This window comes from Canis aureus, chromosome 24 (genome assembly GCF_053574225.1).
Source record: "Canis aureus isolate CA01 chromosome 24, VMU_Caureus_v.1.0, whole genome shotgun sequence".
Taxonomy (NCBI): Eukaryota; Metazoa; Chordata; class Mammalia; order Carnivora; family Canidae; genus Canis; species Canis aureus.
Genome location: NC_135634.1, coordinates 11,725,122 through 11,748,053, shown reverse-complemented (window position 1 = coordinate 11,748,053; position 22,932 = coordinate 11,725,122). Strand labels below are relative to the sequence as shown.

The 22,932-nt window shown below is 41.2% G+C and overlaps 1 protein-coding gene across 9 annotated transcripts in view; it reads left to right on the top strand.

Annotated features, from left to right (window-relative positions):
* The window catches only part of MTUS2 (microtubule associated scaffold protein 2), a 593,760-nt gene that overhangs the window by 179,611 nt on the left and 391,217 nt on the right, over window positions 1–22,932 (top strand). For all 9 annotated transcript variants that reach the window (XM_077868253.1, XM_077868251.1, XM_077868248.1 and 6 more), the window contains 2 exons: window positions 11,027–13,505; window positions 19,577–19,817. In XM_077868253.1, coding sequence (XP_077724379.1) covers window positions 11,268–13,505; window positions 19,577–19,817 — 2,479 coding nt within the window. In that variant the 5' untranslated portion in view covers window positions 11,027–11,267. The remainder of the gene's footprint in view (window positions 1–11,026; window positions 13,506–19,576; window positions 19,818–22,932) is intronic.

The window sequence follows — 22,932 nt, the reverse complement described above, 5'->3', positions numbered from 1 at the left end:
ACAGCTCAAGTGTGCTTACTGTGTTGAAATAAACTCATTTGGAGAAGCTGGGTTGAGTGGAGCCTAACAGAGGAGTTTGAGGAAGTATTTGTACTGCCTTCTCAGCTTGAGTGAAGTCAGACCTTCCGAACCTCCCTACATGAGTCAGCCTCCAGTGTACCTGCTCAGGTAGATTTAAGGATTCTTCTGTAACTGCTTGGCCCATCATCCACATTATAGAAGCCATAAGACTAGTGGTAGGAAAGAAAGGAGGAAGTGGGTTTGTCAAGAATATTCACACGTAAGGTATTTGGTTAGAAATGGAGCACGAAATACATGAGGAATATCCCAGTGTTGCATCAGTATTTGGGCAGGTAAATAAGAAAAGATGCTCTAAGAGTAGGTCCTCAGGTGCCAGACAGGTGGCATAGGCAGTGAATCAACCAGGTGTGAGTTAAAAGGCCACATAGCCACTGGAGAAGGAGAAAGCACATGCCTTGCAAGCATACAGTTGAACTCAGTTTTTAAAATACCCCTCCAACAAGGCTGACTGGGCCCTTGTGATGCCAGTGGAAATGCCCATATGTAAATACATTCCATTTTCTTAAATCAAAAAGTATTTTATTTCATCTAGATTTAATGTCCGTGTCTCTCTTTTTAGTCTCCTATTAATAAATACAAGCACGTAATAATGTTGGAAGAGTTTGGATCTTGTTTAGTATTTTGTAGATAGAATATTAGTCTTCAATATATCAGTTTTTCTCAGTGGCCTCAAAGAATGGCAGAGAATTTATCACCAACTCTTGACAGATTCAGTTGCTCTTCCTACCTTTTGAAATTGTCAGTCTTTTAAACTAAATGACAACATTTTCTTCTTTCACCAGAACAGATAAGTCCCAGTTTTTCTGGTAAGTAGATATGAGATCCATCGATAATCCCCATGCCTCATTTCAGCTGTTTGTCCCTTTTCCCCACAAAATCCTTTTTGGAACAAGCAGTTTTGAATTTCATAGAAGCGTTTTTTCCTACCTTTTTTTTTTTAGACTTGGAATTCTTTTCTTTTATTTTATCTAAATTCAATTAATTGACATATAGTGTATTACTAGTTTCAGAGGTAGAGTTCAGTGATTCATCAGTTGCATATAACACCCAGTGTTCATTACATCATGTGCTGTCCTTAATGCCCATAACCCAGTTACCCCATCCTCCCACCCTGACCCCTCTAGCAACCCTCAGTTTGTTTCCTCTGGTTAAGAGTCTCTTATGGTTTGTCTCCCTCTTTGATTTCATCTTATTTTATTTTTCCCTCCCCTCCCCTATGATCCTTTGTTTTGTTTCTTAAATTCTACATATGAGTGAAATCATATGATAATTGTCTTTCTCTGATTGACTTATGTCACTTAGCATAATACCCTGTAGTTCCGTCTATGTTGTTGCAAATGGCAAGATTTCATTTTTTTGATGGCTGAGTAATATTCCATTTTATATATAGACCTCATCTTCTTTTTCCATTTATCTATTGATGGACATTTGGGCTCTTTCCATAGTGGAAGGGCTATTGTGAACATTGTTGCTATAAACATTGGGATGCAGTGTCCTTTCAAATCACTATGTTTGTATCTTTCGGATAAATATTTAGTAGCGCAATTGCTAAGAGGCTTCTTTTTCTTAGCCTTTCACCACTGGGGGGAAAACAGGTAAAGACATGGTAAGGAACTGGGTCATTGGGGAAAAATGGGGGGGGGAACATGTGACCCCAGCAACACCTACAAATCCTAAACCAGGCCTTGAATGCTGCAACAATTTCTGGTGCATGTGAGTGTCTAGTGGCCGGCTGGAGTCTTTGTCAGACTGTCTACACATGGACACACATACACACACACACACACACACACACACAACATACACGGACACATTCATAAATTGCAACAAGGGGCAAAGATCTAATTTTCCCAGCCCCTCATTATAATTTCCTTCTTGCTGTTATGTGGTGATTAGAATTTGTTTTTAACAGCATATTTTATTGCACCCTGCCTTGCTTTTATTACTACAGTTATTAGCTGTGTATACAGTATATCTCCTTTCCCTCAGGAGATGGCAGTTTCTTTGAGGATTAGGACCTTTCTTTTACTTATCTTTTATTTTCTATTGTTTATTCTCTTTTTTTTTTTTTAAATCAGTTGATGTTCAGTCAGTTGGCTGTGTCTCAGAGCCCTTTGAAACCTGTGTCCACATTACCTTTCTTCTCTCACCTTCCTAATGTGAGAGGCTGTTTCTGGGAGGCTGTAGAAGGTGGCTGAGTGCTAGTCTGGCCATGGGGAGCCAGGCCCCTATGCTGTGACAGCTCTCTGCTGGTGGACTTGGACCACGTCTCTCTGGATTGCAGCTTCCTCATGTAAAATGAGAGGCTTGAACTAATTAATGTCTCTATTTCTTTCCATCTTGAATACTTAGTGATATTCTGTGATGGATATATGCTCAACAAGGCATTACCCAGAGAGCTAAGTATGTTGGGAAGAATTCCATTTAGCCACCATATATTAATTAACTCAACGGTACTTATTGAATGCCTACAGTGTGTTGACACTGTCATGGTCAATGGAGATTAGTGGCTAGTAGGGCAGATATGGTCCTTAGTCTCATAGAGCTTATGTCCCATTGGGAGAGGAAGACAATGAACAAATGAACACAGAGAATAACTAATAAAGGCTGTGGAAGAATCAAGGACTATGGCTGGGGGCAGAGGATGAACCTCAAAGAAAGCCTGTCTGGTCAGGGCTCATTTAAGACCAACCAGATATGTAAGAAGGGTCCAGCCATGTGGAGAGCCAGGAATGGAGTGTGCAAGCAGTGAAGAGCAATGCAGAGCCTGTGGACAGGCTGCCAGGGGAGGAGTTTGGGGGCTGGGAGAGGTTTCTCAGGGCTACACAGGTCTAAGTGAGGAGGTCATGGGAGGGTTTGTGGCAGTGAAATGACTATTCATATGCCAACACGTCACTCTGGATGCTTTGTGAAGGGGAAACGGCTCATTAGAGAAGCAAGATTGGAAACCAGGAGATCTGATAGGAGATTTGTAAGTGGCTTATGTGGGAGATGATGTGGTAGCAGAGAGGGAGAAAAGTGGATGGGCTGGTGATGGCTTTGGGAAGTCCATCTGATAGCCCTCGCTGATGGATAGGGTGTGAGTCAAAGGAAGGGACCAAGGAAGCTTTTAGGTTTCTAGCTTTGGTGATGAGATAGATGATGGCACTAATAATTATGAAAGGGAAAGCTTGGGGTGGCTGGGAATGGACATTGTGAGGCCATTGGTAGTCTAGAGGTCTTCTGTCTGGCCCCCGTTCCCTGGGACAGGTCCTTAAACACAAATATCTCATTCTCTCTTGATAAAATCTGAGTTCTGGAAATAGCTTGTCTCTCATGTTTGCCATTAAAAATAGGGTGTCTGGGTGATTCAGTCTGTGAAGCTTGGACTCTTGTCAGTCAGCTCAGGTCTTGATCTCAGGGTCATGAATTCAGGCCCCATGTTGGGCTCCACATTGGGTGTGGAGCCTGCTTGAAAAAATAACAATAACTTCACTCCAGAGATATGTAGATATCTCAAATATGAGATATGAGAGAATAAGTGCAAATGGCATATGAAATGCAACCTTACCAAAGGTAAAGTAGTAACAAAATAACAAGACTTTTTTTAGCCTTTCAATTTAAAAAAATGATGATTCCATGGAAGAGTGGCATGATAGCTGGGGCTTCAGATTCCAAGTCTTCCATTTACTCTTAGAAGTTATTTCACTTCTTTCTGCCTCCTTTTCTTCTTTGATAAAACAAGGTGGTGATATCTAGCTGGAGGGTTGTTATGAATTAAAGGCAGCAAAGTGCTGAGAACAGCGCCTGGTAACAGTAAATGTTATTCAGGTGTTGAAAATGAATTCCTAGTGTTGAGTGAACATAGAGTGGAGAACAGAGGAGGAGATGCTTGCTCTCCCAAAGCTTATATAGGATGAGAGGAGGCAAGTAATAAACAGGTAGATAAACATAGGGATCAGGTAATCTTGGGTGGTGAGAAGTCAGTTCTAAACAGGGTGACTGTGTGTCCAGTTAATAGTTGGTGTGATGGTATTCTGCTGATTTAGCATTTTTGAACTCCCCCCCCCCCCACCAAGTACTCCAGTTTCATACAAACACTTGTATGTGAATGTTCTCATATCTTCATTTGTAGTTGCCAAAACTTGGAAATAGCCCAGATGTCCCTCAGCATGAGAATGGGTAAACTGTGGTACATAGCCTGGAAACTTATTTAGCCATAAAAAAGAACAGACTACTGAGACACGCAACACCATGATGAGTCTCAGATGCATGGTGCTGAAAGAAGTCTGCACACTGTGTTAGTTACATTTTTTTTTTGTTAGTTACATTTAAATAACATTCTGGAAAAGGCGAAATCATAGGAACAGGAACCAGATCATTGGTTGCCAGGGACTGGGGATCAGGCAGGGAATGATTGATGTACAAAAGGGCTTTGGGGATTTTTGGAGCTCATGCATCTTCTGTGTTTTGATTGTGCTGGTGGTGGTCACAGGATGGTATACATGTGCCAAAATTGCAGAACTTTGTAAGAGGAGTGAATTTTACTGTATATAAATTATACTTTAATTTAAAAATTGGGAAAAATCCTAAGCAAGAAAAAAGTGTCCCCATTTGAATGATAAATGGTTGGGTCATGGTAGTTACAAAGTTTTGAGAGAGAGGAGATGGAGCAAGAAATAGGGAGAGGGATAGAATGAAGACTGAGACTTTTTTTCCTTGAGAGCAATATGTATTCATTTAATTACAGGACATCCAATATGTGCCAGACCCTAGCATATAGTCTAGGCATAGGAAACAAAATAAAACCTCTCAGAGTTGTGTATTAAAGTACACATATGCATACCTGTTTACACGGTAGTTCTGTTTTTAGGAATAAATCCTAAGAAAATAAGGGGTTCAATAAAGATAACCATTCAGCAATTTTCCATGAAAAATTATTTTAAAAGGCAAAAACTGAAAATGACTTAAAATCTAAATGATAGCGAGATTGGTGGGTAAATTATTGCAAAAGTGACCATTTTAAAAAATTATAAAGAATATTAATCCATGTATTTATGTGTGGAGATGTCCATGACATGCAAAGTGGAAAAATTGGAGTTATACTCATTCTCTGAGTATATATATAAAAAAAATCTAGGGTTCTAAATGCCAAACTCAGTTCTTAGGGTGAGAGTAAGGGACTTTGGTATGTTTGACCCCTTTTTAAGTATGAGATCCATTTTTTTTTTTTTATAATTGGCAATGTAAGTATTTCCATTTTGGAAAAAAAATCATGCAGGACAAAAACAAAGCAAAATAATTATTAAGCATAATAGGTAAGAAATTAACACCCTATATTTTCTGGGTAAAATTCTGTGCTGGAGGGGAAGGATTCATTTTTCAAAGGAGAAAACAAATACTTTTTGTTGGTAGATGCAAATAAGGTTTATTGTAGAGAAACATGCAGCATTTTATTGGAGAAACTTTAGGTATCAATTTAATATTTTGCTTAAATGTAAGATTGATGTAACCTATGAAAAGTGAAGTTGCTCCTTTTCTTGGCTCTCTGTAATAGGGCATATATCAGCATTTTATTTATATGTATATTCTTCTTTGCTCTTTTTATTGAAGTAAAAATAAAATAGTCTCTATTGTTGAGAAAAACACACATATATTCTTTCTGAGCACAATCTTGTTTATATATTAGAATAATATGTGATGTACTACTCAAGTCATGTACGTAGATAAGGAGAGTAAAGCAGGCTCCGGAGAGTTGTTATATTTTTACATGATTTTGCATACTTTTGCCAAATTCAGCACCACAGATAGCTACAGCATCCCTGAACACGTATTTACCATTCCTCAACCAGAATTCAACTTTTAACCATTTTGTAGTGAAACAACTTATAACACATTTGATCTCTTGTGCATTAAGTTTTAGGATACCTATACTTGTGCCTGTTGAGAATAAACATAGCGTTATGATAGGACCAAGAACCTGGCTATTGTTAAGTAATTACAATTGCAGAAAATACAGAGGTATGATTACCATGGACCTTTCTAAAGCAGATGAGTACATCGACTTGTATGTAACTATTTGCAAGTGATGTCGTATAAAATTAGCCTATTAAATGTAGTGAAATATTATAGACCTAAATATATGGTCCATAAAAATGTCAACTGAAATTTGAAATTTGGCATTTTGACTTTTCTGCTTTGTTGTATTTACTGTTAAATATTGGGCTCATAACTTATACAGTTCTCTGTATCCTAAAGTTTCTGAAGGATAATTTATCGCATGGTAGGAGTTGCAGCTGGAGCTTCTTTGGCAGATACATTTTATTAAGTTGGATGGAATTGCATTTATATTCAAAGGCATAGTGCTTGAACATTTATATGAAAATTCACACACTGATAAAGCATTCCACAGAAGACCTGGCAGCTAAAGAAGGCTGTACAACACTGTTTTGCAATCTTTTAAAACCCAGCCCCCTTTTTAATAACATGAAAATCCCATGCATTTTATTTATTTTCAAATTAAATATTATAGCAAATATAAACCAAATAGTGATGATGAGAATGTATTTTTCTACATACTCTCCCTTGAACATTCTGGTACAACCCTCCTGTAGTGAAGGCGCCTAATCAGTTACTCAGCTGGGAAGGGTGGCTTTAGAATCTCCATCTTAAAAGACTGAAAAGAAAAAAAAATAGAGCCTGTGCTGTCCTGAAAGTGACTTGCCATTTTGAGCACCAGTTGAGAATAGATTGCTTCATTCCAAGGGTCTACTATTAGTGTGCAAAGTCCTGTCCCAGGCACTGCCTGGGAAACAGAAGTGTCTGAGCTGTTAGCTGATAGTTTAATAAAGAAATTAGACCAACATATGTGACCATAATAAAAATAAGACACATGTAACTGTAATAAAAAGGCATACTTAACTATAATAAAATAGGATGTACAAAAGCATAGTTTGGGCAACCTGGGTGGCTCAGTGGTTTAGCACCTGCCTTCAGCCCAGGGTGTGATTCTGTAGACCCGGGATCGAGTCCCACGTTGGGCTCCCTGCATGGAGCCTGCTTCTCCCTTTGCCTGTATCTCTGCCTCTTTCTCTTTCTGTGTCTCTTATGAATAAATAAATAAAATACTAAAAAAAATTAAAAAGCATAGTTTGATAGTGTTAAAAGGAAATATCTGGGGATTCAGGGCAAGGAAAGACAGTATCTAGCCTCTTCACCTTTTTGGTAGGGGGAAGGGAGAGAGAATTTAGGAAAGTCTTCACAGAGCAGATGGCCTTTGAGCTCAGAAGGTGGAGTTGTTGGGTAGGTGTACAATTTTAAGTAGAAGAGTAAGGAGGATTAAATCTGGAAGCATAAATGGGCCTAGCATTCATCAGCCTTTGGATGTCAAGCTGAGAATTTTGTCAGTTAGCCAGGTTCGCTCATGATTGTGTTAGTGGTTGGTGCAGAGATGGTGGATCTCCTGAGTTTCTCTGAGAATGCCTTTCATGCTTTACTGACAGAACAAACATGCTAACAGGAAATTGAAGTGCCAAATGGATGAAGAGATTGCATATGAGCACAGAGATGTTATCAGTCCACTTAATGATTCAGAAATGTATATGCATTCAACTGAAAGAGTTCTAGATGAGATGGTCAAACCCATCATCAGAGACTGTGAGCTGGGGAGAGCTAAAGCCATGCCTGATTAACAAAGATGGCCAAAGACATTTTGTTTGTTGGCAAAGGGACGATGTAGTGCTCAAACTACATGCTAGTGAGTCTGATGCTGAGCCCATGTTGGATTTTAAAAATCATTGGTAATTGTTGAGTTATGAATACTGAGAAAAATAAACAGCAGTCCTTAGAAGAACATTAGGTACTGTGTAGAACAGGCTGAGGCAGATTTCTTCACTTTAATTTACTCTCTTTTCTCTGTTTGAGGGAAGGTAATATTATAATTATTTCAGCAACATGATTGACAAGAGTTTCTCCTCTTAGAACATTCTCGTGGATGACGTGGGAACATGTAACTACAGGGCCCAGTGGGTAGAGGGTTGCATGTGTGAGTGTGCTCATGGAATGCTGAGGAGCAAGTGAGGACCATTGTGGAGAGACTTCTTCCTGGTGCCAGGTGCTGCTGCTTTGTCCCCTGACCTGTTTTGCTGACATTGGTATCAGTGAAATGAATGATAATAAGGAAGGCACACTTACCTCTTTGGAGATGGTATGAAAACAGAATGGAATGCAAATATTTTGTATGAAAAATTAAGAATGGGCCCAAAAAGTTTTAAATAGGATAGAACAATGGACCTAGACCAAAAAGATGAAGTTCCAGAGGTAGGTTTTTATGGTCCTACCCATGGATGCTAAAAACCAGCTATAGATTTTTAGGATTGAATCCCTCTAGATTAGCAGTGACTCCTATAGTACTTTGGCATTTCAACTGATAAAGAATTAACAGGATGATTTGTGCGGCCATGGAAAGGACATTCTTAGATCATGTAGTTAGAGGTGTAACTAAGTGAATGGAGGTCTTGGTTTCACAGGACCCTGGATGATGCACCTAAAGCTGGAGTATTGTGTGCACCTGTGAGTAGCCTGTTTAGGAGAGACTTCAGGTTCCCCAGGGCATGGATTTAGATGGTGGGAGTTTTCTAAACATACTCCAACAGTTGGGAGAATATGAGTTCTTTAACAAGGAAAATAGGTTTGGAGGAGGAAGGGAGTATAGTAGCTCTTTACAGATACCTGAAGGGTTGTTTCTGGTGGAAGAAGGATTGTAATGCACTGCTCTAGAGAGGCAAATCTCCACTCTGGGCTAGTTTGGTGGTAGCCCTGCATGGAGGGCTGTTGGGTTGCCAAGAAAGTTGATGGATCTCCTGACACAGGGAGATACTGTGTAGATACTCCTACTCTAGCAGTAGGAGCAATACTTGGAAGACTATTAAGCATCATAGAGACTACAAGCCTATAAAATCTTTAAACTCCTTTTGGACCTAGAAGTTAATTAATGGATTTTTTCTAAGATAAAATACCATTTACTTCTAAGGTCATCAGTCTTAATTTTTTATAGTAACAGATGTGAAGCACATGAAAATTGCATGCCTCACTCTGGGAAAATGCACCTCACGTGGGTGCAGTTAGCACAGTTTGTTAACATATTTATATGTATTGTTTAATCATACAGTCCTGTATTATGAGTCTGAATTTGTATGATCATGTCGGGAGAAGAGTCCACATTCTGTGCAGATGGAAGAGTATAAAGGCCCCAAAGCAGGGAAGGAGGTGACCAGTAATGTGAAGGATGAGAACAGTGTGCCTGCAGTCTGGAGAGTAAGAGGATAAGTAGTAGGAGGTGAGGCTGGAAAGGTGTGTAGGGGCTGGATCATGCAGGCCCTGAAGGCTGGGATATGATTTCCTCCAACTTCTTATTTTGAAAGTGTTCAAAACTATAGAATAGTTCTAGGTGTTGTAGAGTGGGTCACCTAAATTTGCCAATTATTATCCTTTGGTATAGTTCCATTTTCTCTTTCTCTCATACACACACACACACACACACACACCACACACACTTCTCTTTGTTGAACCATTGGAGAATAAGTTAGCACATGCCATGTCTAAAGCATGTCATGTTTAAAAGCACATATCTTCCAAGAGCAAAGCATATCTCGGATATATTCACAATACTAAGAAAGTTAACATGGATAAAATACCTTGACCTAATATACAATCTGTATTGAATCCTTAATTGTTCCAATAATGTCCTTTGCTAACTTTTTTTTTTTTTTTTTTTGAGAGAGAGAGGGAGGGAGAGGAAGAGAGAAAATTGTAAGCAGATTCTACGTGGAACTTGAGGCAGGGCTTGATCTCACCACGCCTGAGATCATGACCTGAGCCAAAATCAAGAATTCTATGCTTAACTGACTGAGCCACCCAGGTGCCGCTAGCTTTTTTTTTTTTTTTTTTTTTTCAATCTAAGATCCAGTCAAGGAGCATGCATTGTATACAGATTATACACTGGCATTTTGGGGGTATAGGCCAGTTATTTTGTAAAATGTCCATCAGTTTAAATTTACTTGGTTACTTCCTCATGATTAAATTCAGGTTGAACATTTATAGCAAAAATACTACATAGGTGATGTAAGCACTGAGAACTACCTAACATCAGGAGCACATGGTATCAGCTTCTGTTATTGGTTTTAAAAATTGATCACTTGGTTAAGGTGATATCTACCAGATTTCTTCATAGTAAAAGTAAAATTTTCCTTTTATAATAAAGTTATCTTGGGGTGCCTGGCTGGCTCAGTTGGTTGAGCATCCAGCTCTTGATTTCGGCTCAGGTCATGATTTCAGGGTTGTGAGATTGAGCCCTGCATCAGGCTGCCTGCTGAACATGGAGCCTGCTCAAGATTCTCTTTCTCCCTCTCCCTCTACCCGTCCCCCACTCCCAGCTCATGTGCACCTGCTTTCTCTCTCTCTTTCTCTCTGAAAAATAATAAATAATCTGGAGAATGGTACCTTAGGATTCTGTGAATATCCTGTTCCCCAACAATCATTCACCTGATGTTTTTCACAGCCATTGGTTGCAAGATAATTATTACTTTGGTGATTACAAAATGGTGACTTTTTTTCTAACGGTATGATTTTTCTTATGTTAGTTGGTATTATTCTGTGAAGAAGAACTTTTCCTTCTCCTCCAGCCTTTTATATCAGTATAAGTATGAACCTGTGGATATTTTAAATTTGAATTTAAGATTTAATATGTTTTATAATCCATTTCTAACATTAATCATTTTATGTTTTAATTTCTCCATAGTTGGCCAGCAGGCACACTATCAGAAAGGTTTCGGAGAAATTTATGGACTGAGTGAATGAAATAATAATATGAAAATTATGAATAAATCTGTATTTTCCATGCTTTTTTCTCCTGAGAACCTCTATTTGTCAGTGCCAATAACATGATTTTATTTTTATTTTTCTCTAGGTCTTATGGACTAATTGGCTCTCATTCAGCAGGAACCTAACAGATAAGTCATCCTGCTGTATGTCAAGACAATGCTTGGTTTTAAGACTGCTCTGAAAATGATTAAAGTGGTATTGCAATGTGACATTGTCAGGGGGCAAGAAGCAGCTTGAGAATTTCCCATTAATCAAATAGCCTTGAAGGAAACTTCTTTCCATTAGGTAGGACTGCATGGCCAGCAGCCCCCACTGAAGGGTTGAAAATGAGTGTCCCAGTGGCTCCGAAGAAATCATGTTACGCTCAGTTGCGGGACAACAGAAATGGAGTGAAAAATAATAATGAGAGTATCCTAAGTCTGGGGGATACAAATGCCAATCAAATCATGTTGGAGGTCAGTTCCTCTCATGATGAGTCCGAGACACGTGACCTGACAGATGAAATTGGAAATGCAAATTCAAGCGAGCCAGAGAATAGTACCCATTTCAATAAGGAATTTCACCAATTTCAGGGCTTTGGGAAAGGATCGCAGGCTGGCCCTACCAGTCTGAAAGATTTTAAATTTTCCCTGACCGTCCACGGAGGACTACATGACGAGCACACAACGGAGAGAGGCACAGATATCCTCCAGACCCCTCGCAGTGTTCAGGGACCAAGTCTGTCAACTTGGAGGAATGTTATGGCTGAGGCCAGTCCAGAGGTTTTGGCTAAAAGGGATGCTGAACTTCCCCGGCATGCTCCTAAGGATAAGTTGGCAAAGACCCTTGACAATGAGGAATTGCGAAGGCATTCTTTGGAAAGAGCGAGCAGCTCTGCCGTTGTAGCAGATGTTCCCATGAAGGAGCACGGTGGAAGCCTTGGTGGGAGCCTGACCTGGCAGCGTCTGCAGCCTGCGCCACTGGACTCCCCTGAAGCCCTGCGTCCTGAGCCCAGTGGCAGGGAGGGGCCACAGAAGATGTTGACAGCCCCCTCTCGAGGAGCAGCTTCTCCTCCAGCTGACAGTACCTCAGAAGGAAAGAGCGTGTGTCATCCTAAACCATCTACCTCAGCAACCAAGGAGACCACCCCTGTAGAGACCCAGAGGGAGAGGGCACAGGGCCCAGACTTGAGCAATGAGAGCACATCACATTCTGCCCATCCAGAGCCTGGTCTGGATTCAGCCTCAGCACTGAAGGGGGTCCTGAGGAAGCCAGAAGCACAATTAGGTCAGGGGAAGGGAGAGCTCAAGCCGGAGCTGAAATTTGTCCAAGCCAGGGCTGTGCAGGAGTTCAAGGCAATCCAGGCCGAGTGTCTGGGGTGCCCAAAGGAAGGTGGCATGTTACCCCTCGAAAGAAAGGATCCAGGTGGGAAAGCACAGCAGGAGGCTGCCACCGGGGCACGTAGCCTGTCACACAGCAGTGTGCACCCCATTGGTGTGGGAAGAGGCAGGAGTGAGCAAGACAAGAGAGCAGGCCACCTGGGTGAGGAGGATTCTCTCCAGACCACCCCCACGCAAGGCCCTGCTTCCTTGGCAGCTGCTGATAAGCAGCCCTCTGGCAGCATTTCAGCAAGCACAGCTAGGAAGTTGGATGAAGTGGCGTCTGGCAGCATTTCGTCAGGTGATGGGCATGTATCTTTTATTCCCTATGACCTACCTGACAGCAGGCCCTCAGATGTCAGTGAGGAGAGAGTACTGGACAGTGGGAACGTAGTCAGTGCTGCGGCTTGTGCTTCAGACCCTTCTGTTGGAGAGAACAGCCCGGGGGTCCCTGAGCCCCTTGGCCCTCAAAGCAGCAGCCCAGAAGTAGGTGACCACAAAGAGAGCACGACATCTGTCGCAGAAGATAGGAACATTCTAGAAAAGGCAACTGAGACTGAAAGCACCCTGGGGAGAGCAGGGGCTCTTCTCAGTGGCCCAGCACCCTTCCATCCAGAGACAACTGTGAATGTGACCCACCAGCCTCCACCACCTAGTGGCGGTGTTCAGGACCTAGATGCATTGGGTGCAGATGCCAGGTCACCCTCAGCCACTGCACCCCCCACTGACAGTGCATGGTTGTTGAACACCCCCCTGAAAGTGCCTGACAAGAGCACCTGCCCCAGTGGGATCCCTGAGCCTGTCTTCCTGCATCCTGAGGACACCCCTTCCTCACAGGAGGGAGTGGAGAACCACCAGGTTGAAAAAGTAGAAGAGAGGACAGAACCCAAGCCCATCATTCTGCCCAAGCCCAAGCATGTGAGGCCTAAGATCATCACCTACATCCGGAGGAGTCCTCAGGCCCTCGGCCAAGTGGACACTTCACTGCTTCCAGTGGGGCTTCCTTATGCTCCACCCACATGTGCCATGCCTCTTCCCAAAGAGGAGAAGGCAGCAAGTGGTGAGCTAAAGCCGCCTGCCAGTCTCTATGAGAAATACAAGCCGGACTTGCAAAAGCCACGAGTGTTCAGTTCTGGGTTGATGGTGTCTGGGATCAAGCCCCCAGGGCACCATTTCAGTCAGATGAGTGAAAAGTTTTTACAGGAGGTAAGAGATTGTCATTGTGATATGATCTTTAAGTTAAACACTGTAAAGTTTGTAGGTGTTTTCTTTGGGAACTGTGAACACAATGTCCTCCCTTAGCAAATTGCAGATTTTGATGAATCCACTGGCACAGAAATGGATGTTTTTAACTAGAGGGAGGAGCTTGTGGACAAATGGACATTTTTGATGAAGAGAGTGTGATGATCGTGGTGAGGTACAGCTGACATCTAAGGAGACTCATTTAAATTCCACTCAGTATAATACATGTGAGGTTAATTAAGTATGCACTTAAATTGGCTTCCATGTTTAAGTGAGCATAAGTCTTGTATAAACCAGATCAGTGAGGAGAGGAGGGTAAGTCCAAAATAAATATATTGTTCAAAGTGGTCTGACTTCATGTTCTCAGGGGGAATATTTTCTTTATGGAAAGATATTCATATTCATACATGGGAAAAACACAGTGGGTAGCAAATAATGTGTTAGGCATGGGCTCTTTGTTTTGAGTCAAAATAATAATTACAACTGACATTTAGTTGAGCACCTACTATGCTTCAAGCCCACACAACATGACATTTCATCTTTATCTATCTTCACTAGTCCTTGTAGTGATTTTCTGGAGGTTGAGATTATAGTTTTTATCATTGTCTAGATGAAGAAACAGCTTTGGAGGGATTTATGTAACTCAGTTAAAGCCACAGAACAAGGATAGTGTGGAGATGTTCTTCTATGTCCTCCCAATTTTGTGACTGGGCTGTCCTTTACATTACTGGGTGCTGTGGTAAGTTGTCCTCCCAGAGCTCAGAAAGTAGGTTTGTCTCCCAAAGCAACCTCCTCATGGCAGCTAGGCAAGTGTTCAGTTGGAAGGAAAGCCAGGTCAGATCACTCCTCTCCCTAACATCCTTCAGGTCAGCCAGGCCACTCAGAACACAAGCTTAAGCATGTAGGATGGCTCAGCTTTTAGAATGGACTCAGTCTGTCTCTCTAACCTCCCCAACCCCCTCTCCTTCCTTGGCTCACCTCCTCTCCCTCTTCTGCCTCAGGATCTTTGCACTTCCTTGTGTTTAGAATTTTCTTCTTCCAGATATCTCAGTGGCTGTCACCTTTATTTTCTATTTCTGTTCAAGTGTCACTTCATTGGAGAGACACCTCACCTTCTCTGAGACCCCTTTCCTTGTTGATTTTTTTCTTAGTGCTTATCTCCATCTGGTGTATATACTTTTTCTGTTTTTGGTGCATCAACTAGAATGTAAAATCCATGAGAACAGGGAATTTTTTTCTGTTTTTTTTTTGTTTGTTTGTTTTGTTGTTCTCTGCTGGGTCCCCAGAGTTTAGAACAGTGTTTGACATAAATACGTCGTCAGTAAATGTTGAATGACAGCAGAATTAAGAACTCGTGTATGTTGGCTCCAAACAAAAGGCAACTGAAGCTTCTGAGAGATAGAAAACCTAAGTCCAAAGTTGGACCTTAGGTTGATTGAATATACTGACATATTTACAGAGTGTACTTATTACACTAGAAGTTGTCAGCTCTTACACAGCAAAAGAGGTGAATCTATTCTAAGCAGCAGATCTTGCCCAAGGCTAGCACTCACTTGCCCCAGCAGCTGATCATCTGTTTTGCCCTGGGGCAGTCTGTGAGCTCTAGATCACACAGCTCCCTCGCTGTCTCTGACTCCGGGCCTGCTGGAGAGAGGCTTCCCACCTCTCATCTCTGCAGAGAGAACACTAACTGGAGAGTCTGGGGACTCAGTCTTTTTGGCAGGGGCTCATTTCGCCATACAGGGCTGCATGCTGTCCTGTTTTATGTGGGCTTCTCACATAAGGGCCTGCAGCAAAAGGATGTTCTGGCCAAAGGACATGAAGGGTCTGGCTGTGTAGGCAGTGGCATGTCACACAGTGGACAGGTTGCCATTCTGGTCTTATACATCAGTCTCTGAGCTTGGTTAATGTGAGTTTTTCTCAAATTTCTAAAACCTTAACCACGACCTCCAAGGCTAAGGATCAGGCTCTCTTTAGGCTCTTTGCTAAGGCTGGGGTGCTCCTTGTGAGGCCTTTAAAAGGCAGACATCTTATCCTCCCCAGGGCTGCTAGGACCAAAGCTGGTTAAATAACCAGACTCTCTTTCTTCTCATTGAATCACTGCAGAAGGAACCAATTTGTGCAAGATTAGGCCCTCAAATCTGGCATGATAGAGTATCTCTCTGACAAGCACACCCAGGGAGACAGTGATGAGAGCTAACCCTCAGCTGGCTTCCCTATAGCCACTAGGATGACTCCCCTGGTTACCAAGCACATTGGAGTTACCTTTACCTTTTCTATAACTTGTACCAACACGCCCACCTAAGTTCTTTCATTTGTACCATTCCTTCAAATAAATTAATTTGGTTCCTTCCCCCACCCCCCCAAAAGATCCCCTAGATTTTTCTCTGCAATAATGCATTCACAAGAGAAATTTTATGTGGACATGTCGGCACACATCTTGTTACCATCTGCAGTTCTTTCTCTGTGACCCTTACTGATTTTGGTTTTGTGTATGTCTTTTCTGTATTGTTTCTGCTCCATCCATAAAATATAGAATAATTTTGGAGCACCAGGGTGGTTCAGTCAGTTGAGAGTCCTGGGATTGAGCCTATGGATTCCCTCTCCCTCTGCTGCTCCCCCTGTTTGTACTCACTCACTCTCTCTCTCTCTCTCTGTCTTTTAAAAATAAACAGAATAATTTCTAAGTTTTATGTATACTTTTCCCCCAAGTATTTCCTATTCTTAATCCTCTAGCAGCTACTTGAGTCTCAGAGAAATGGGACAGTGTGAATGCTTCTGTGGTGTTAGTAGTTCTGAGAGGTTTGGAGAGGCCCCATTGGTGGGGGCGACAGTGCCACTGTGCACCAGCCACTCTGTCTGGGGACTGTTTCCTTCACAATCGAAGTGTCCAAGGCCTAGGCCCTATCTACAGGCTACCAGACGGAGCAGAGAAGCCCCATGGGTCCTGGGCTAATTCCTGCCATAATCCTCTTTTAATCGATAGGCTGGCCCTTGGCCTTTGCTCCTAGAGCTGCAACTAGATGTAAGCCTGTGAGTCCCCTTCCTGTGTTCAGGCTTGGTGCAGGGAGGTTCCAGTGCCCCTCCCCTGCCAGTGTGCCCTGCCTGGTTACAGGATGGATTCAGCCAGTCTCCAGGGAAAGAGCACATTTTTGACCAGTTGCAACAGAAGTATTTTTCCATTGTAGAAGTCCTGTATCTTTTTAATAATGGGAAAGTCTTAACAGTACAAACCCAAACCAGCTTCAGATTCTTTCATCATTATTGATAGATTCCTGCTGCTTAGCATTAGTAGAAAAGAATAAGTCAGAGTAAGGGCTCTTCTGAGAGAGGGCATCCCTTCTCTGTTGACAGGAACAGTACAGGCATTTAGAGCTTCCTGAAGTGTCTTTGAAGATCACCTTGGACTTGCCCATGCCAGGAAGATAAAATGTGCTTACTTCTTTAGACCGTTTTCTGCTTGCACCTATCCTGAGGACTTTGGGGCATTTCTTCCTATTGAAGCCTTGGGGAATCCCTTTTCATTTTTGGTATAAGGTGGTGGGAAGAAGGGAGCAGGGGTGAGAAGTCAGGGATGAGGTAGTGTACTTGCAACATGATCAGGGCTGGTCTCCCTTCCTACTCCCAAAATACAGGTACATATGTATGTATTATGTGAGTATCTATCCAGACTTGGAGGAACTGGCCTATCCAATTGTGGAGGCTGGAAAGTCCAAAGTATGCAGAGTGGGCTGGCAGGCTGGAGACCTAGGGAAGAGGTGACACTGCAGTTCAAGTCCAAAGGCCACCTGCTGGCAGATTTCCCTCTTTAAGGGGGGTCAGTCTTTTTCTATTAAGGCATTCAACTGATTGGGTGAGGCCCACCCACATGATAAAGAATAATCTGCTTTATTCAAGGTTTACTGATTTAAATGTTGATTTCATCTTTAAAATATAAACATCTAGAATAATCTTTAACCAAATACCTGAATCCCGTGCCCTAACCAGGTTGTCCAGATTAACCATCACAAGTCCACTCTCAGTAGCTATCTATATAAGTGGCTTCTCAATGAAGCCTCCACATTTACCCTGTGTCTGCCCAGCCCAACCCACTGAAAGCAGGACAGGGAAAATGTGAAGGGGGCAATCTTGTAAGAATTTAACTTGTTTGTGTACCTTGATTAATTTTAGGAGTTTGAAATCACAAGGATTTTAGTTTGTTTTCAAAATTATTTCTCTAAAAATGTTCCATTAGAGAAGGAGGGGGAAAAAACATTTGGAGTTAAGTGCTATGTGTTCATAACTGTGCAGGGCCACCTGTTGTATTTTGTCAATAGAGAAATGAGTGTGAAGTTTTTTTTGTAGATTCCCTTGTCTTATCAAAAATAAACAAATTAGGCATACTTTTCACCTTCTTAAAGAATTTGTTACATCTTATCAGAGACCAAGCACCCAGCAAAGTGACAGGCTCTGAAGTGACTGAAATCATTAAGGTCACTTCTGAGCGACAGCATCATGAGTTTTTGACTCTCCAGTTTCAAAGAACTGAGTAATTACCAAAATCAGCATATTGCAATCCTGAAAATCTGACAGATGTAGGACAGAAATCATTTCTTTGTGAGAGCACATGCTAGAAGCAACAAGCAGTGGCACCAGAATTTAAGAAACTACAATGAAAAAATAGAGGAACATAAATATAATAAAAAAGCCAAAGGTCGATAGTAAAGAGGGTAAGCAAGGAATGCTAAAAATTCTATCAGAGAGCAGTAATAGAATGTTTCACAAAATGTAATTTGCTATGACCTGAATTCAGTCTATCCATTAAAGCAAGTATGCATATGTTACAATGCGATTATGATAAAGCTTTAAAGGCCTAATCTTTTTGTTTCAATAATGTCAGTTTAAGGAGAACTTTTGTATCTGTTTCAACATTAAAAGAGTATCAAATTAAGAGTTTTTCTCCTCAACAGCTTGGATCAAAGCCATGTAGCCCCTCTTACAGAATATTGTTAAATCCTTGTGATTCCTGAATAAATGTTTGACACATATAAATGTTTGACACACAAAATGCATTGTGATTTAGAGCAGAGTTAACAGATGTATCTTTTCGTAGATAGCCTCAAGCACTATTTTTTTAAACTTAGAGGAAATAAAGATTATTATCTTATTTTTTAATTTTTAATATGAGGAAATACTGATAATATGAACAGGCTTTGTCACCATAGAATTACAAATATAAAAGGTATATTGGTTGTGTCCTAGCCCAAACTGTTAACTATAGGAAAAGTAATGGGATTATTATGTTATTAACTTTAAGTAAGAATAAAAACATGAGTCCTTTAGTGAATAAATATTTATTGACTTTATGTTCTAGGCACCATTCTAGGTGCTAGGCATTTAGCAGTCAGTAAGATTCTGCCCTAGGATTTCCACTGTAGTGAAACTTGTCAAACATTCATGGACACCCCACTTACTGGGAAAGACAGATGAGGTGATTCACAGTCTCTGGTTTTAATGATGTAAACAGATTGTAGAGGTCTGAAAACATATTTTTCCATCAACTGGTCTATTTTTCCAAACAAGCTTTTCTCCACATTAGCAGTGCGTATTTTATTTCCCAAGTAGCCCAGTAAAGATTTAACATAAATTGGTAAAGTTCAACTGCTTCAGAGTAGGTTGCCATAAAAATCATGCCTTTTCTCATTAGGAATAATGAAACTTTCATAAGTCTTTGAACATTTGCTAAACTATTTCCTCACTTTATTGAGATTATGTATTTATATATAGATTGGCTACTTGAGCAGATTTCAGTGATTTTGTAATAATCAAATTTAAAAATCTTGTATAGTAAGTTTTTCCCCCCCCTGAGAGGTCATCCAGTTGTGTTGTTAACTTAGAGATGAAGACCCTGGAGCCCAGAGAAGATAAGTACTCCATGATGGAGCAACTCCATGGTGCCAGAGTGGCCATTGCTGGAGCCCTGCTCTCCTAACCACATTCCATACTCATCTCACGATGTAGGCTTCTCTGATTAAGCTTCTGGTCATTTATCATAGGTTACAGAACGCCCCGGAAAAGAAGAATTTTGTTCTCCTTCCTATACTCATTATGAAGTTCCTCCAACTTTCTATCGATCGGCCATGCTCCTGAAGCCCCAGTTGGGATTGGGTGCAATGTCCCGTTTGCCATCTGCAAAGAGCAGGATCCTGATTGCGAGTCAGAGGTCCTCAGCAGGTGCCATCCACCCGCCAGGACCCATCACAGCAGCTGCCAGCCTCTACAGTTCTGATTCTGCGGGTAAGTGATCCAGTAGTTACTACCTTTTCCTGCTGCACTTTTATTTTTTTATTTTTTTAAAATATTTTATTTATTTATTCATGAGAGAAAGAGAGAGAAAGAGAGAGAGGCAGAGACACAGGCAGAGGGAGAAGCAAGCTCCATTCAGGGAGCCCGACGTGGGACTCCATCCTGGGTCTCCAGTGTCATGCCCTGGGCTAAAGGTGGCGCTAAACCGCCGAGTCACCTGGGCTGCCCTCCTGCTGCACTTTTAAATAGTAATTATCTAAAATGGCAGTAACTGGCTGATATAAGAATGCCTCCCCTCGAAAGTCTTTTTCTGCTATTCCATCTGCCTGTTGATACAGGTATTCATCAAGGCTCGATACAGGTATTCATCAAGGCTCCTCCGTCTGCATCAGTCATCCTCCACATTATCTCTGAAAGGGTGGCCTTTGCAACCACCTTCTCACTTCTTGTGGTTTCTCCTTTCTCTGTTTGTTACAGCCTGTAGATCAGAGGCCAGAGGAGTTTTTCTGTAAGGGGTCAGATAGTAAATATTTTAGGCTTTGTGGGCCATTATGGTCTGTGTTGTAACTATGTAGCATGCAAGCAGCCGCAGACAGCACATCAGTGAATGAGTGTGGCTGTGTTCCAAAACAGCTTAATTCACAAAAATAGAGAGGGGGCTGGATTTGGCCTGTGGGTTGTAGTTTGCCAAAGAGATTTTCCTACAGCCCAGCACTGACCATGATCACAAATCTGGGCCACTCCATAATGGCTTACAGATAGGCTACACCACCTCTCCCAGCCCTGTCCTCCTGCTCCACCATGGCTGGCCAGTGTCACCCCCTAAAGTTCTCTGCACTGCCTTATTTGCTGTCTCCATTCTTCTGCTCATTTGTTTTCTCTAGTCTTTTTTTTTTTTAATTTTTATTTATTTATGATAGTCACACAGAGAGAGGGAGAGAGAGGCAGAGACACAGGCAGAGGGAGAAGCAGGCTCCATGCACCGGGAGCCCGACGTGGGATTCGATCCCGGGTCTCCAGGATCGTGCCCTGGGCCAAAGGCAGGCGCCAAACCGCTGCGCCACCCAGGGATCCCTCCTCTAGTCTTTATGTATTATTTTACTATAGAAATAATACACTCCAGTATAAAACATTTTGAATATAGAAAAATATGGAAAAGGAAGTAATACTGTTTAACATATTTTTAGCACCCAGCCAGAATTACTAATATGGAGTTGTTGGTTTTTTTTTTCCTGGTGTGATCTTTTCTGTGCATTTTCCAATAGTTACAATGATACTGAATGTGAATTTCATTTTTTTCTACTAATAGCATATTATAGGCATTTCCTAGGTCATCTGTGTTTCAGAAATATTATGGCAGCATAATTCTGTTTTGTTCATTTATTTGACAAATTGGGGTACTTATTATGTGCCAGAAGTTGTAAATTAAGGACTGCAGTGGTGAAGAAACCAGAGAGCTCCTACCTTTATGCATCTTATAGTCAAATGTATGAAATGGACAAAGAAAGAAAAAAATAAATACATAATTATAAATATGAAAGCAGGGAATATATTGTTTTAAGAAATTGCAGCCAGAAGAATTATATGGGTGAGATGGAGGTGCTACTGGGACAGCCTCTTGGAGGAAGTGGGAAGAACAGGAGAAGGTGGGGAATCGTGTCAGAATTGATTTAGTCATTGCCCTACTGGCAGTTGAATTCTGCTTATCCCATACTATTTCAATAATGTTGTGATTTGAATCTTATGTGTATACTTATTTGTCTTCTTTCCTATTATTTTCTTAAGCTAGATCATTTGAAGTGTAATGACTGGATAAAAGTATATCTAAACATTTTTTTAAGGCCAAGGATTTTTTCTATAAAACTTGTAACAATTATTTTCATACCAATGTCTCTTGAAAGTGTTTCTTCTTGCCATACCTTTGCCAGTATTATTACCACTCCTCCTCTTCCTATTATTATTGTTATTGCATTTTTTATTATTAGTGGAAGGGAACTTCTTAAAACCTATTTTCCATTATATTATTTTATGAACTTTCATTTACTGAGGTATTTATGGATGAATAATAATTTTTAACTCATTTTTTAATAGTTTTTTTGTAAGGACTTCCATAAAAATCAAATTATTTTTTTAAAACTGCAGTGGAAGGTGACCCCCTGACTATGGAGATGCTACCTAGAGAAGAGGAGAAGCTGGTTTAGAAGAGGAGGATAGGAGCTAATTCAGGACATGTTATAGCTGAAATGCCTTTAGCCATTCTATAGGATAAAGCATTGCATCTAGGACACCACAGTTGAGAGGACAGGGCTGGCTGGAGATCTGAAAGTATTAGTTGTCAGCAGATGGCCAGTCTTTTTTTTTTTTTTTTTTAGATGGCCAGTCTTTAAAGCTATGATACTCTCCTCCACTAGGTTGCCACTCTTTCCAGCATTATTTCACCACCACCTTCACCAGTAACTTACAAATTTGATGCAGACTTGAATTATGAGCTTTGAAATAGCAATGATGTAACAGATGTTGTTAGTTTTACTTTATGCGTAAAACTTGGAAAAACTTAAAATTACTAAAAAACTTAGTTGACATTTATTTAACAATAGTCAAGTTTTGGGTAATGAAAAGTCTTTAAGAATATACTACTTGCATAAAAATGCCATTATGCAGTATGGGCAGGCGGATTGAGCTCCTTCTGAGGATGACTTATTTGTGTTCACACATTTGTGATGAGGGTGACACTTTCCAGAGTTCAGCTTAGCACCCAGAAATATAAGGTACTCCTCCACCCCTGCTTCTTCAAGACTCCAACCCTTTTTCTAGGGTTCCTGGGTATCTTAATTTAGAGAGATGTGTGTCTACATGGATAATCATTAGGGACCTAGCAAAACCTTGTAATGATGATATGTGTCACTCCTACAGGACACTGAAAATGTGAAATTCTTTCTTAGTGCTGTTGGAAGAATCACCAGGCCTAGACTCAGAGACAGACAATGATAAGTTCTTACTCCAGAGACTGGGGAGCTTTGGTGGGATGACTGTGCTCTCACTAGCTCTTGGGCCCTGGAGCCAGGCCAGAGGCTCTTTGCTTGGCCTGCTTGAATTATTCCAGGTA